Source organism: Natrix helvetica (assembly GCF_964273705.1).
Source record: "Natrix helvetica genome assembly, chromosome: 5".
NCBI lineage: Eukaryota > Metazoa > Chordata > Lepidosauria > Squamata > Natricidae > Natrix > Natrix helvetica.
The window spans coordinates 107,075,016-107,089,229 of NC_138551.1; the positions used below are offsets into that span (position 1 = coordinate 107,075,016).

The following is a 14,214-nucleotide window of genomic DNA, read 5'->3' on the forward strand; positions in this document are numbered from 1 at the left end:
TGAATTGCTCAGCTGGGGGGTATCTGAATTCGAACCATATGCTTACTGTGTGCACTTAAAACTTTGCCTTAAGTAATTTCCTTACATGGGGATAGTTAGAATTTTGAGCTGAGATAAAAAGTTGTGACATACATAAAACTGGGAATAATAGTCAGTCACAAAGGCTGATTGAATAAGGTATGAAAATATTTCTTCAAATGAAATCCTAGCTCTAGCAGAATGAGACTACACTTGGGACATTTTCAGGAGAAGCAGCAACTTTATTCAAGAATAAAAACAATTGCTATTAAATCTTTATTTAAGCCACCAAGCAGATATTGGAGGCAGCATCTGAAAACCTATCAGTGTGTTATTTTGTTAATGTGTTTGAAGTTCTGTAACTGAAATCCCATGCTTGCATAATTTGTTGGAAGTTTCAAAGAACCGATGGTCTTACTATAATCTTATCTGGGCCAGGAGAAACACAATTAAGCTTCTTCCTACAGATCTGCATTTTGTCCCACCAACCTCAGGGTGATTGCACAGACATTCCCATTGATGGTGATGACATTTCTAGTGTTTGCAATACAAATCATAGTTACTATACCCCAGATGTCTACAGAACCATGGTAGTTTACAAAATACAAATTGTGGCTCAAACTACCCTATTCCCCTGAAGATCTCCCCGGATAATAAGCCAAATTAGGCTTTAGAGCGCATGTGCTAAAATAAGTCCTCCTCCCAAAATAAGCCAACCCTGAAAATATTGCAACACAGCAGCAGCCACGAGGTGACCATGCTCACCACCTCCTGCACCTCAAAAATAATACCTCCCCAAAAATAAGGCTTTATTTTCAGGGAAACACAGAAGAACTGCATAGCATGAACACCCAAGCCCTTACAATAACTAGAATGCAAACCTTCCAGAATTTGCTGCTAAATTGTAATGTCTGATTTGATGGGGTTTTTTTAAAGTGATTATACAGATGATATCTAATTTAAATTTATTCCTGTCAGTGAAAAGCCAGTTGTGGCTATTGGATTAAAAAAAAGAACATTCCTGGTACAATTGCTTAGTTTCTGAGGGAATAATAAACCAATGATAGGCCTGTAATGGGCCCATTTCTTCAGATGTGCATCATATGGTGAAACTTTCTCATCACAGAGATAACGCTTCAAGATTTGTTCCTTGATTCTTGGAACATTACTGCTCTATATGGATTATGTCTTAGATATAGTACAGTACCTTGACTTCCTGAATGGGGCAGCCTGTTTCCTGAGCTCTTTCCTTTTAACAGCAGGCTCCATCCTTACAAATCGGATAGGCAAATACAACCTGTAGACTTCAACTCGCAAAATTCCTGAGCCAGCTATGCTATGCTGGCTCAGGAATTCTAAGCCATAGTTTGTCCACCCCTTCTCCAAATGGTTAGCCTTATTACTGTGCTGCTTTTCTGGAATGCAAGAAGTCAGCTACCCCAGTGCTTTCAAATTGTCTTTTTTATGCTTGTCCTTAGTGCGTAAGCAAGAAATCATCAAGATAACAGAGCAGCTGATCGAAGCAATCAACAATGGAGACTTTGAGGCGTACACGTAAGTGGAGAAATGCAGAGGCCCTTTATCAAAATGACCATACAGTTAGTCCTAATTTAGTGACCACTCACAATTACGACAGCAATGAAAAAGTAAGTTTGTGACCAATCCTTGCATTTTTTTACAACTTTTGCAGGTCTGTAAAGCAAAGGAAAGCTGAAGACAGATCATAAGCACAACTACAGTTTCACTTAGTGACTGCTTTCCTTAACCAAGTTGCCAGTCCCAACTGTAGCTACACGAGGACTATCTGTAATTAGTTACTTTGGCTATGAAAGCTTGTGCCAACTAATAGACAGAAATACTTGTAACCTATTGATGATAACTGACTGTCAGTTGTGCCCTTGTGTTTTTTTAGCTAGAACACCAAACAGGCATAGGTGAATCTTTTTTGATTCTGTAGAACCAGTATGAAACACATGTAATAAATGCAGCTTTTCAAAATCAATATCTTGAAAGCATGAAACAACACTCATTCATTGTATCAAACTCATTGCTCTATACAAAAATATTGTTAGTTTTTTTTCCTGAAAAAGTGGTTATTTAATCTGAAAATGAATAGTTAAATAGGAGGAAATTATGAGTCTGTGCATATTGAGTCCTAATGGGAATAGAAAATGTGATAAATAAATGAACTTGGAATTGAACCACAGGTAAAACCCATATATTGAATTTGGAACTAGGACAGTTTCCCCCAAGGTTTGTTTTCCTATAATCTCTATCTATTTTGTCAGTCGAAGAGAGAGTTAAGATCTTCTCTAAAGCAAAAAATAATTAGCATAAATGATTTCATCCTAATATTTGAAGCTGCTTCAGGGTTTTTTGATAGGGAAAACTTGCATCAAAGTGGCACAGTAGTAACAACGTGTGATAATAGTTGCGGTTGTCTGATAAATGATTTCAAGGATTAGATGCCAATGAGATCAGATTACTTCATTTGTTATAGGAAGATCTGTGATCCTGGGCTGACCTCATTTGAACCTGAAGCACTGGGAAACCTCGTGGAGGGGATGGACTTCCACAAGTTTTACTTTGAGAACTGTGAGTGGTAGATAACTGGCAAATTCAAAATGATTCTTCCCCTCTCTCCGTGGGTAGGAAATTGCTTGGGATTCATGTCCAGCTTGGGACTAGCTGTCAGAAAGGATCCTATTGTAACTTTGATAAATACACTTCCAAAATTAACTCCATTTTTCCCAGATTGTTTCTGAGATTGGACAAATCTGTTCCATGTCCCCTATTTTGTTCTCTTTATTTCCAAATTTTGCATATAAAGCATGTGCACTTTGCTATAGCTTTCTGTCTCTGTGATTGTCTTTTGATAACACCTTGTTTTATAGCACTAGGGTTTGGACACATAATAGTATCTAGGGAATTCTGGGGAATGCAGGGGAATTCTGGGAGTTGAAGTTCACAAGTCTTAAAGTTGCCAAGGTTGGACACCCCTGCTCTAAAGGGTCAAGAGCTGTCCAGAGTACCAGGACAGTGAGATGAGTGACATACAAATTAAAAATTAAATTAAAAAGAACATGTTTAAAACCCTGAAAAATTCCTGCCTACCTAAAAGGCAACATTCTCTGTTTTTATAAGCACACATGTGATGAACAAAACTCACTGAAATCAATTTTAATATGGTCATATATCTAATTGCAACAAATGTTTCATTTGTGTGTTTTACTAATGCATTGCATGTATGTATTAATTTAATAAGATAGAATGCATATTAATTAAAAGTATTATATGAACATCCACTGAAGTCTGTTGGCAATTTGCAGTAAAAGAAGTATCATCCATATTCTATTATTTAACAATAAGGAGAATATGTTTTAGTGAACTACAAAAGTAGAAAATTATAGCAAAGTGCTCTAATTATTTTTAATTTCATCTGTTTCAGGAATGTATGCTACACTTCAATATTTTCAGAGCATTTTGCAGAATAATATATATTAAAATACTTTGCAGCAATCAGTATGGTAAAAAACCTACAAATTATTGTTAAAAGCAAAATTACAACCTATTCAGAAATGAAACGTTTAAAATAGCAAGAACAATAGACCAGCTTCCAGGCAGGTCTTCCTAAGCAGAGATCCTCAGGAGTAAGGGGGAAGAAGTGAGAAGGCCTTCTACTTGCAAACAATGTGTCTCTTCTCCTTTGACGGGAAGATATAGAGAGGAATACCATAGGGGACTGGAGATTCTGCTGAGTTTGACTCTAGTTCCCAAATCATTTAGGACAGGGGTGTCCAAACTTGGGAACTTTAAGACTTGTGGACTTCAACTCCCAGAATTCCCCAGCCAGTCGGCTGGGGAATTCTGGGAGTTCAAGTCCAGAAGTCTTAAAGTTCCCAAGTTTGGACACCCTTGATTTAGGGTTTTCAGGACAGGCAGTAGCTCTCACTGTGGTTCACATTTGGCAATGCTGTCCTTTTAATACTAATAAAATTCAATTATGAGATCAAGTTTCATACTTCAGGTTTCCTGACCGGAACTGAGTCTCAAACAGAAACTTTTTTCCTGGAAACCCAAAGCTTCCTGGGTCGTGTTGACTTTCACTGCAGAATTAACAAATGCCAATTGCTCTTGGACAGAATTAGATGATGTGATGTAAACTCAGTCAAAAATACCAGCCCATTTGCAGATAAATAGATGCAAAAGAGCTGCTAAAAACATTTATTTTATTCATGAGATTGGATGTAATTTGCCAAATCGTCTGCCATATTTTGACTAGCTGAGGGAAATCTTTATATTTAAAGCATTTTCAAAACTGGATTTGCTTGTTCTATTTTCTGATTAGGCATACATAAAAATGATATTTATCACAGAAACGCCCTTAAGGGGGAAAAACTGTAAAAATTGTGAAGGAAAGATATAGGATTATTTGTACTATATATCTTTAAAGTTGATTTGTAGGGGAAGGAGGATAGAGGTAAAAACATATTTTCTTTCCTAATCATGATTTCCATGCTAGTGTAGATATGTACTGTAGATTACAGATAGATGCAGGGTACATTTTAAAAAGTATTATGAATGAAAACATGGTTCCAAAATTTCATTTCTTGCCAAGTAAAATCATGGGAAAATTAAGTCCTTCATCCTTGATAAATACCATGTTACTGAGAAAACATGTGAAAAGTATTTGTTATAGAACTGTCCTTTTGTATTTGGGTTTTCTACTGTCATCTTCCTTCCATTCCCCTCCTCAAAAAAGCTGTGATTGAAAAGAAGACCAAAAAGAAATGTTCTCATTGAGAGCTGCTGCTTCTATGAAAACAAGACCTCTTCTCCTTTTCCCACACTGAGATATTTATAGGGAGATCTTATTCTATGCAGGGAGAGGCTCCCTGATCTTTTATGATACCCCAAATCCTTCATCATATGTTGTAGAGACCCAGATTGACTTTGGCGCAGTTTGGGGACAATTGCTTCACTCTGGATGAATCTACTGTCTCGGTTAATCCTCCGTAACACAGGATTTGTCCAACTTTGATGGACACCTTTTGGTTTCTTGAGATTTGTTCTTAAAACTACCAAATTTTAAAAGTGCTTTTTAAAAGAGTTCTCTTTGTTAAAAATTCAGGACAATTCAGGACAAGTGAATTGAAAATTCTGTTTATGGTTTGTTTGAGAATACATAGTGCTCAGGATTAAAGGGTAGCATTTCGTTTGAAGAATGTGCTATTGCCCCATAAAGTACTGCTTCTCTTTTCTTGCAAAAAGCTTTGCTACCAAATTTCATTTCTTGGTAGGATTTGAGGTATCTTGTATAGGTGGTAGGGAATAAGGCAGTGATGGCTTACCTGCGTGTGCCAAAAGTGGGGGGAGCACAGAGGGGTTGTGCGTGGGTGCGCCCACACCCATACTATGTGCCCCCCCCCATGTGCATGCATACGCAACCCCTGCCCTCCCCCCACATTTGGCACACAATGGACCCATTTTTTGCCCTCCCCAGGCTCCAGAGACTTTCTAGGAGCCTGGGGTGAGTGAAAACGCCCCTCACACCCTTCCAGACCCTTCCCTGAAGCCTCTGAAGGGCGAAAAACGATCAAAAATGAAGGCCAAAGTCAGCTGGCAGGACAACGCCTCATGTACCCTAACAAATTGCTCTACGTGCCACCTATGGCACGTGTGCTATATGTTCACCATCACGGGAATAGGATAATAATACAATGTAATGATATCCGTGGTCTCCATCATGTGGGTGGGTGGAAACCTATGCAATACAGATTGGCAATCCTCTCTTGTCGGCCAATTGGGAGCAAAAAATTGTCTGTCGCCATCTGATAGCTTCCCAAAGGCAGACGGAGGAAGCCTTTAGGCTGGTCAAGTAACTGTATCCTTCCTCTTCCTGCTGCCCTGTCTGTCTGCTCAACAATTTTCCTTATTCTGTTACATTCCATAGAGGCAAAGTGGATTCTATTGTATATAATTATGTTAAATGATTAAGCCATTAATTTTGTCCTTCCAAGAATTCTTTAGATTCAGAACAGCAATATTTTTAGAATTTATGAAGAAAGTGTTTGAAATGCTGGGTGGATTGCAGCTTTGCTATGATTAGGGAAAGAAAAGTTAGGAAAAAATGTTTGCAAAAGAGGGAAATGTGGATGCTACATCCCCGATTGAGATGGAAGAAAACAACAAAGGGGATGAAGATGGATCGCGTGGTGGCCAAGCTCTCCCTGACCGCAGCAATTTATCTTGGGTGAGTTTAGAAGACTCTTGATTGTTTTTTGTATCTCCTCAGTACTGTCCAAGAACAGCAAACCAATCCACACTACCATCCTGAATCCGCATGTTCATGTTATTGGTGATGATGCAGCATGTATTGCCTATATCCGTTTGACCCAATATATTGATGGCCAGGGACGACCTCGCACCATGCAGTCTGAAGAGACCCGTGTCTGGCATCGCCGTGATGGCAAGTGGCTGAATGTACACTACCATTGTTCCGGGGCTCCTGCAGCTCCGCTCCAATGAAGCTAAAAATGGGTAGGTTTGGGAAAGGCTACAAGTGCTGTTAGGAATATATCGAGCAATGTTTAGCTAGACAAAGTTCCCCAGGCCTAAAGACTTGCAGGGAAAATGAGCCATACAAATACTTTATATTCTGAAATGTGACCAGGAGTGCAGAGAAGGCAGAGAGGGAAAGCTTGCAAGGCAAATATGTACAGATATACTAATTCATGATATTAAGTCTTAAAAGAAGGGGGGAAAGGCCTTTTGAGTCAATACAACTGATCTCAGTATAATACTTTTAATCAGAAGGATGTTCCAGTGAGATTTACTTCTTATGTGTAACTTAAAAGCTGATAAAGAAGTTCCTACTGTACTGAAATGAGTTGAAAGGTTTTGATAGAATAGGAGGGAATGGCTCAAATCTCCTTGCCCTTCAGGTTGTCAGAGACAACGGCCCTAGGCATCCCCCTCACTCCATAGAGCAAGGGTCTCCAATCTTGGCAACTTTAAGACTTGTGAACTTCAACTCCCAAAATTCTGGAAGTTGAAGTCCACAAGTCTTAAAGTTGCCAAGATTGGCGACCCCTGCCATAGAGAACCAAAGGATACAGTTCAGTCGTGTCTCATTTATCGAGGTAAAAACCAGCAAAGACTCCATTTGTTCACTGATCAGCCCTGCAAGATTGGATGGCATATTTGATATATGTTTCAAATATCACAACCATATTTGATTTCCCCAAGTTTTTAAGGCCCTGGTTAAATCTATTCTCACAATAAAAAATAGATGTTTTTGTAACCTGCCTAATTTTTGATAAATATTACACATTTTTGCTAAAAGTAGCCTCAGTTTGTAACCCTGAGGAGTATCAGGCATATACTCCTATCATCATTTTTTATTATGAATTCTTATTCTTGTAATGAGGCAGGGAATGAGAGTCACATTAGGCCTTCCATTGGAATTGAAAAGTAGGTTTAAAAAGTTAAGAATTAAATAAGAAAACTGACATGGTAACTCCATTAAATAACAAAAAAGGCAGTGTCAACACTAAAATTAAGCCCAAGAAGGAGTTTAAGAAACTTAAAACTTTTTAATAGGTTGAAAAGGGACAAGAAGCAGCACTTGCAAGATGTCAAGAAAAAAGGTAGGTTTGTCTGTTGGCTTTTTTAAAAAAATCTATGAATTTACATACATTTTAAGGGTTTTTTTTTGTATGTCTTCATAAACTGCTGAAGGGAACTCAGATTTTTAAATTAGGAAACCATGTCTTGAACTATTAGAAGGCAATGTTTCTTTGTCCCTATTTCCCTACTGTCCCTTTTTCCATGCCCCTCTGCAAGGATAGATAATTCAGCAATCCATTTGAACTACTAAAGCCATTGGGATAAAAGTTTAAATGAATATAATGCTCCAGTTACCAATGCTAGTTATCAAGCTGAATCTTAAGGAACAGCAAAGATTGATCGGGAAGAAAACTTCTGGGAGATTTACTGTGATTCACCATGACAGAACAAAAGAAATTTCAGTAAACGTCTTGTTACTCTTTATCTTAGGTTTGCTCAGATCCTTTTTGTTTTTTCTGGAAATGGTGAGAGAAATTGAGCACCTTGATAAATATTATACAGGTTTTATAAAGTACTAGTTGTAAAGCTTTTATGTTGAAAACATACCCTAATAAGAAAAAAAAATCCAAGTTGTATAACTTAGGGATTGTATAGATGTAGGTTTTTTACTCTGAAAAGCATTGTCCTGTGAGACTCAGAAAGTGCTCTATCCCAATTAATTCTTCAGAGAGAAGAAATAGGGAAAATAGGAGGAAGGAGTATGAGGTATCTTTGCTGCCTTGAGTTATTTACTGTATTGTAATGTCTGAAATGTTTTGCAAATTTGTTTGGAAGATTTCTGAATGTTGTTGGATATTTAATTTTTAGAAAAAATAGTCAACTGTACCTCATTGAAAAGGAAATTTAGAGTTTACAATGCCTGAAACCCCAATACCTTTGGCTCTCTGTAGAAACTCATCCTATTTATTCATATAACAAGATAAATAGAACAAAAAGGGGCATTTGTCACCTCTTCCACAAAGTTTATTCTTCAAATGTGCAATAAAACATAAAAAGAGGCAGAGGCTTTTTATGGATTTTGTGCAACTTGGTTTCAACACCAGAAGCATGCCTCCCACTTCCTATCCTGGGTGTGCTTAAAGGGCAAATGCAGTTTTATTTGTTTTAGAATCACTTTGAATAGGAAACAGCACAGAAATTATTTTTGGGCTGCGCACTCACCCTGCAGCATCCTTGACAGAGAGCAGATACAACATTGGTTAAATTCTCAACTATTAGAAGAGCACAATCCAACAGATAATTTGTCTCTTTTTCACCGCGTCCTTTCTTCCATACTAACTTCTCAAATGTATTATTTTAGATCTCTGAGTCAGCTTACAGCCAGCGGAATATTAACTTGAAGAAATTATTTTAATAATTAATAGTAATTAAGTGGAATTGGGAGGACTATCTCCTAACTATCGTCTGCTGTGAAGTGTAACTTTCTTCAATATACTAGCTTAAATGCAGGTGTAACCATCCAGGCCTGGGGATTCCTAATGTGTTTTGTTCCATTGAACCTGGTTGTGTTTCATCCCAGGGTTTTTCTCTTCATCCTTATTCTTTTCTGATTGCAGCAGTTTTCGGAGATACTCAGCGGGAGGGCAATATCTTCTCAGCAAGCAGCTCTGGAGTACCTGAATTACAGCAACGGTCATATTCGTTTTGACGTTTAAAGAAATATGAATTACAAACCGGCAGCAGCCAAATGCACGAAACCCTGCATGAATCTGATGCTCCGGGTGCTGCCGCCTTTCTGTTGTTTTTCCATGGATCCATCGTGTCTGTTTCTGCTGTATGAAGGTGTCTTATAAATCCTGAGAGAAACCCATATTGTTTGTATAGAAAAGAGATCATCTGTGACGGAGTATCCAGCACCTCCCCTGCAGGGCTGATGACGGAGCAACAGCTGTGAAGCATCTTTCAGAATTGGAGCAAAGAAAGGAGAGAGAAAGAGTTTGAGAGCGAGAGACTGTGCCTCTTAGGCAGCAGGATGCTGTAGGCCCAGTGGAAATTGACCTTGTCTTCGGGTTATGCTGCTGCTTTAATCAGTGAGATATGGCTGATGGTGGCGAGCTCACTAGGGCCAGCATAAAGAAAGGGGTAAAGCAGGAGGAGGACTTTTCTTACACTGCTGCCCTCCAGCAACCAACTGGAGCCCAAACATCAGCAGTAAAGATGAGCCAATGGCTACTGGCTCACACTGATGGATTGGATAAAAATGAACAAGAATGTTTTAAGGAACAAGTATGAGCTGGTTTTGTTAGCATAGGAGCTTCAGAGGTGCACTGGTTTTTACAAACAGCCACTCCTCGATGATGTAAGTCAACTTATAAGGGTAGAATTTAAAAGCAAATAATCTTAAGAGGGCAAAAATTATGTGAATGGCTTACTTTATTTTATTTTTTATTGTTTAGAATAGATGGGATCCAGAGTGCTGCAGAATATGTGCTCCTTAGGAAACAGTTGAAAAGCTTTGTTACACTCCGCCCTGAAGATTTGCACACCCATGCATTTGCTTCCTGTATGGTGTGTAATTTAGTCTGTGTGTTATACTAAAATACTATATTATCTATGAATTTAAAAAAAATCTCTCTATAATTATGGGGCTAGCTGGTTTCCCAGTTTGATTTGTTTTCTGATAAAACTAGCAAAGGGAGCCAGCAACTTCCAGAAGTGCTTTTTTCAGTAGCCCAGTCTATTTGACATTGCTTTATTTCCTGTTGTTACGTAGTTTTTTTGGGTTGTTTTAACCACATAAACATAGAACTTTTGCATCAACCATGTTTATTGTCTTTGCTACAAAGACAAAGACATTACTTGGCAAGTAATGTTCTTTATTTCCTACATCAGAGGTGTTTGTCAGCTTTATGGTTCGACTATTATTTTTTCAGTTTCTGAGTAGAAGTGGGATAAAAACCTTCCCAATAAATTTCCAAGATCAGATTTACACCATGACATTCTCGGCCCCTTGTGTACAATGCACATCAAATATTTTTATGTCCATTCATTAGATCTGAGAACATGGAATTCCATTAGGTTGTTCCCTTTGTACCTGAAATAGGACTAAGTATAATTTTGCTGTCTAATTAAATAGAAAATAGAGGGTGAAATTAATGGAGTTTAGGAAAATACAAATTTTCAGTTTCAGTATAAATTGGAAGGGAATTACGGTACCTTTTTCTGTTCTTCTAATGAGAAACTCCTAAATCAGCTCCATAATATTTGTAATAGCTTATGACTCAGTGTCGGAAAAAAGCATTCCTTCTTGCAGAGGTTTGTGCAAAATTTCATTTTCCTTTATAAAGCGAAGGAATGTTTTCTCAAGTGAAAGAGATGTTCTACTGGGACTAAAGAACCTGTGACACTTCAGTTGTTGCTGGTTACACCTCCCAGTATCCCTCACCATTGGCTCGTGAGCTGGGGTTATGGGTGAAGTTAATTCAACAGCATCTGGAAGGTGACAAAAACTTCACCTTTTCCTATAAATATAATATAAAACATATCTAGGACTAAGTGTGTGAAGTAATAAAACCCCTGATAATTTTACTAGGATTTTTAAGAATAATGTTGCAAAGTGAAGAACAGGAAATTAGTTACACTGCGTAATAAAAAATGTGCATGCTTCTAGGTCTGATCTTTTCTTGTCTTTATCTGATTATTTATAATAATCCCTCTGTATTGAGTATCTGCATCCTTAAAACATATTTTTGGAACCGTTTGAGTTGTTTTGTCTTTGTTTTTACCGTCTGTAAGATCTGTTCCAATTTAATGAGAATCTTAGCTTGGTATGGCCATTATCAAACACAGCTATAGACCTTTGGCTTTCTTAATGTTCTCCTATGAGGTTAATGTAAGCATCTATATCATGTCCAGTTTTACACAGGAAATGGAACACGTTTGATGCAATTTTTTTGCATGATAGTGAAATAATAAAATAAAGTTAGTTTTTTTTTCCTGAATGTTAATAGAACCTTCATAGCTTTGTTACAATGAAACCTTGAACTGAACATATTTAATAAAATAACATTTAAATGGTGCAAAATATCAGGTAGTAATTTTCTATTTTCCTGGGTGCCTGAGAAAACAGCATGAGCTGTTTGGAGATGTCCCTTTATCAAGATGGCAGTGAGGTATGCACAAATGTGTTGTACACCTGGAAACAGCTGAGTGAGATGAATGAGTTTATGTCTATGTAGCTGCGCCGAACTGAAGTTATGGCCACTGATCTACCAGGTAATGGCTGAAAATAATGCCCAGGCATGTTTGAAATTACCTATAAATCAATGTCAGAATTGTGGCCAAATATTTAAGGTAGTTTAACTTGAAGAAGCCACTAATTTATTTAAATCTCCATTGTTTATTAGGTTGCACCAATTGCAGCTCCAAGTCTAAATATTTGAAAGGCTGTAGTTCCAGTTAAGATTGTATAATGGCCTCTGAGGTTTAGCTGTTTGATGTATAATTTATATATAGTCAGATTAACACAGATCTAACATACATAGTCAAAAATATCTACATTTATAAAAATAACCACCATGTTCTACAATTCTACAGTCTTGGGTTTTTGGAATTGGCAGGACATCTATATGAAACAAAGCACTAAGCTTAAGAGTCTGAGTTCCAGTTGAAGGTTTTTAAAAGCATGAAGCTTATCCTTCTTGCCAAATAATATTAATTTAGCTTCAATCTTTATATTGGAATTTCCAGTAATATTTTATCCCTATCAGAATGCAGGACAAAGTATATGTATATCTGAGTCTTCCCACATTTTCAATGTAGCCATAAATATCATGGTAGAGATAATGGAAGTCGCAACAGTATAGTACTATACAATATAGTACAGGAGATTGGTAGTGTTAAAGGCTATAGAGACTCCTCTAATGATACTATTCCCTTTTAACTCTATCCAATTCAGACAAATATTTCCATTTTTTCCAATAATATTCTTGAATAAATTAAAGTAGTATCATAAATTTTGGAATTAAGAGAATTAAATCCAGTAGTTGTAATCTTATATATAGGTGGCCCTTTATTTATGAATTGAGCCCAAAATTTCCACTGCTGAGCAACATAGTTGTAAAGTGAGTTTTGTCACAGTTGTTAAGTGAATCACTAGAGTTAAATTACCAGTAGCAAAGAAATTGTGAAGGGGACCCTGGCTTCCGCAAAGATTTTGCATTCAGAAAGTCGCAAAAGGTGATCATATGACCCTAGGATGAAGCAATCATAATAAATACATGACAAGCGCCCAAATTATAATCATGTAACCATGGGGGATGTTGCAACAGTTAAGCATGAAAATTGGCATGTCACTTTTTTCAGTGCCGTTATAACTTTTAATGGTTGTAAATCAAGGACTACCTGTATGTAGTCCAATCCAGTTCCCCATATTACTTAATGAAATGAACTGCCCTTCTAAAACAGATTTGTGCTATAGATATGGCTGTCCAGTTCTATTTATGGAGTTCATTGGTACACTGGTATGATAACAGCCAAGCATCATCTGTTTGATTCTTGATTCACAGTTTAGAAGAATATCACATACTTGATTTTTGCATCGTACCAGATGCTGGTATGGTAAGACAAACATAAAGGAAGGCAGGTGACTCACTTTTGCCTCTTATAAAATGATGTGCTCTGATATCACTATATAAATTTTTGACCTGATGTACAATTAGCAAATCCATTGCTTTCAGAGCACAATGGCTATCCACTAATGCTCTTTATTAATGGTCTTTTCTGTGTCTTTGAATTATCATATTGGCCAGCATAATTTGATAATGTTCTGTGATGAGTCTCTTGATAACAGTCCATCTTTTCTAGACCAATCACCAAATGTTTAGCAAGACTGGAGATAACCTCTGTGTGCACAGATACTAAGGAGAATGATTTTTAACTGCTATAACTGAGCCATAGATACTAGGAGGATCCTTGTATGGTTAAGATATTTGGGACAATTAAACAGCTATATGGGGAACTGAAAATCAAAATGAGATATTCCAGACAAAACTTCAACCTTGTATGTGATTAGAAAAAGGTCAAATACAAATCCTCAGGGATTTTAACTTAGAAATTGAAGATCTTTTGAGAACTCTCTCTTTTAAAGTTTTAATTGCTGTTTCAATTTGTGTGAATTTCAGATGTCTCTACCACTTCTTGCCTCCAGATTAAAAATCTACACGATTTCACTATTTAATGTGTATTTTTAAGAAGGAATGTAATTCATTGTGGAAAATTGCATGAAAACTGACCGGGGGTCATGAATGAAGATCACAACATATATTTTTATTTATATATCCTGAAGAGTTTTTAGATGGTACCAGCACCTTGAATTGCACTCTGAGGTTCACTGATAACCAGTGTAGGTCACATTGCTGAAGTGAAATATGGGTGCATTGGACTGACCTATAATTACTCCCATTGCTGCATTCTGGACCAACTGTAGCTTCCAACTGGTGTCAGCATCATGCACAGCATTTTGCAGTAGTCCATACGTGAAGGTCCAAGGTTTAAGCGACCGCAAGATAGAGCTCCTGGTCTATGAAAGTGCTGCAGTAAATCTGTGTGAAGTTCATCCTGGTGTGC

General features: G+C 37.3%; 1 protein-coding gene across 17 annotated transcripts in view; it reads left to right on the plus strand.

Moving 5' to 3' along the window:
* Nucleotides 1-11,673, plus strand: part of CAMK2G (calcium/calmodulin dependent protein kinase II gamma) — a gene marked incomplete at its 5' end in the record, with an annotated part of 203,221 nt that extends 191,548 nt beyond the window's left edge. For 16 of the 17 annotated variants that reach the window (XM_081954526.1, XM_081954541.1, XM_081954538.1 and 13 more), the window contains 4 exons: nt 1,497-1,572; nt 2,519-2,613; nt 6,314-6,558; nt 9,204-11,673. In XM_081954526.1, the coding sequence (XP_081810652.1) occupies nt 1,497-1,572; nt 2,519-2,613; nt 6,314-6,546 (404 nt within the window). In that variant the 3' untranslated portion in view covers nt 6,547-6,558; nt 9,204-11,673. The remainder of the gene's footprint in view (nt 1-1,496; nt 1,573-2,518; nt 2,614-6,313; nt 6,559-9,203) is intronic. The other variant, XM_081954535.1, reaches the window with a different exon arrangement.
* Between the last annotated feature and the right edge of the window lie 2,541 nt (nt 11,674-14,214).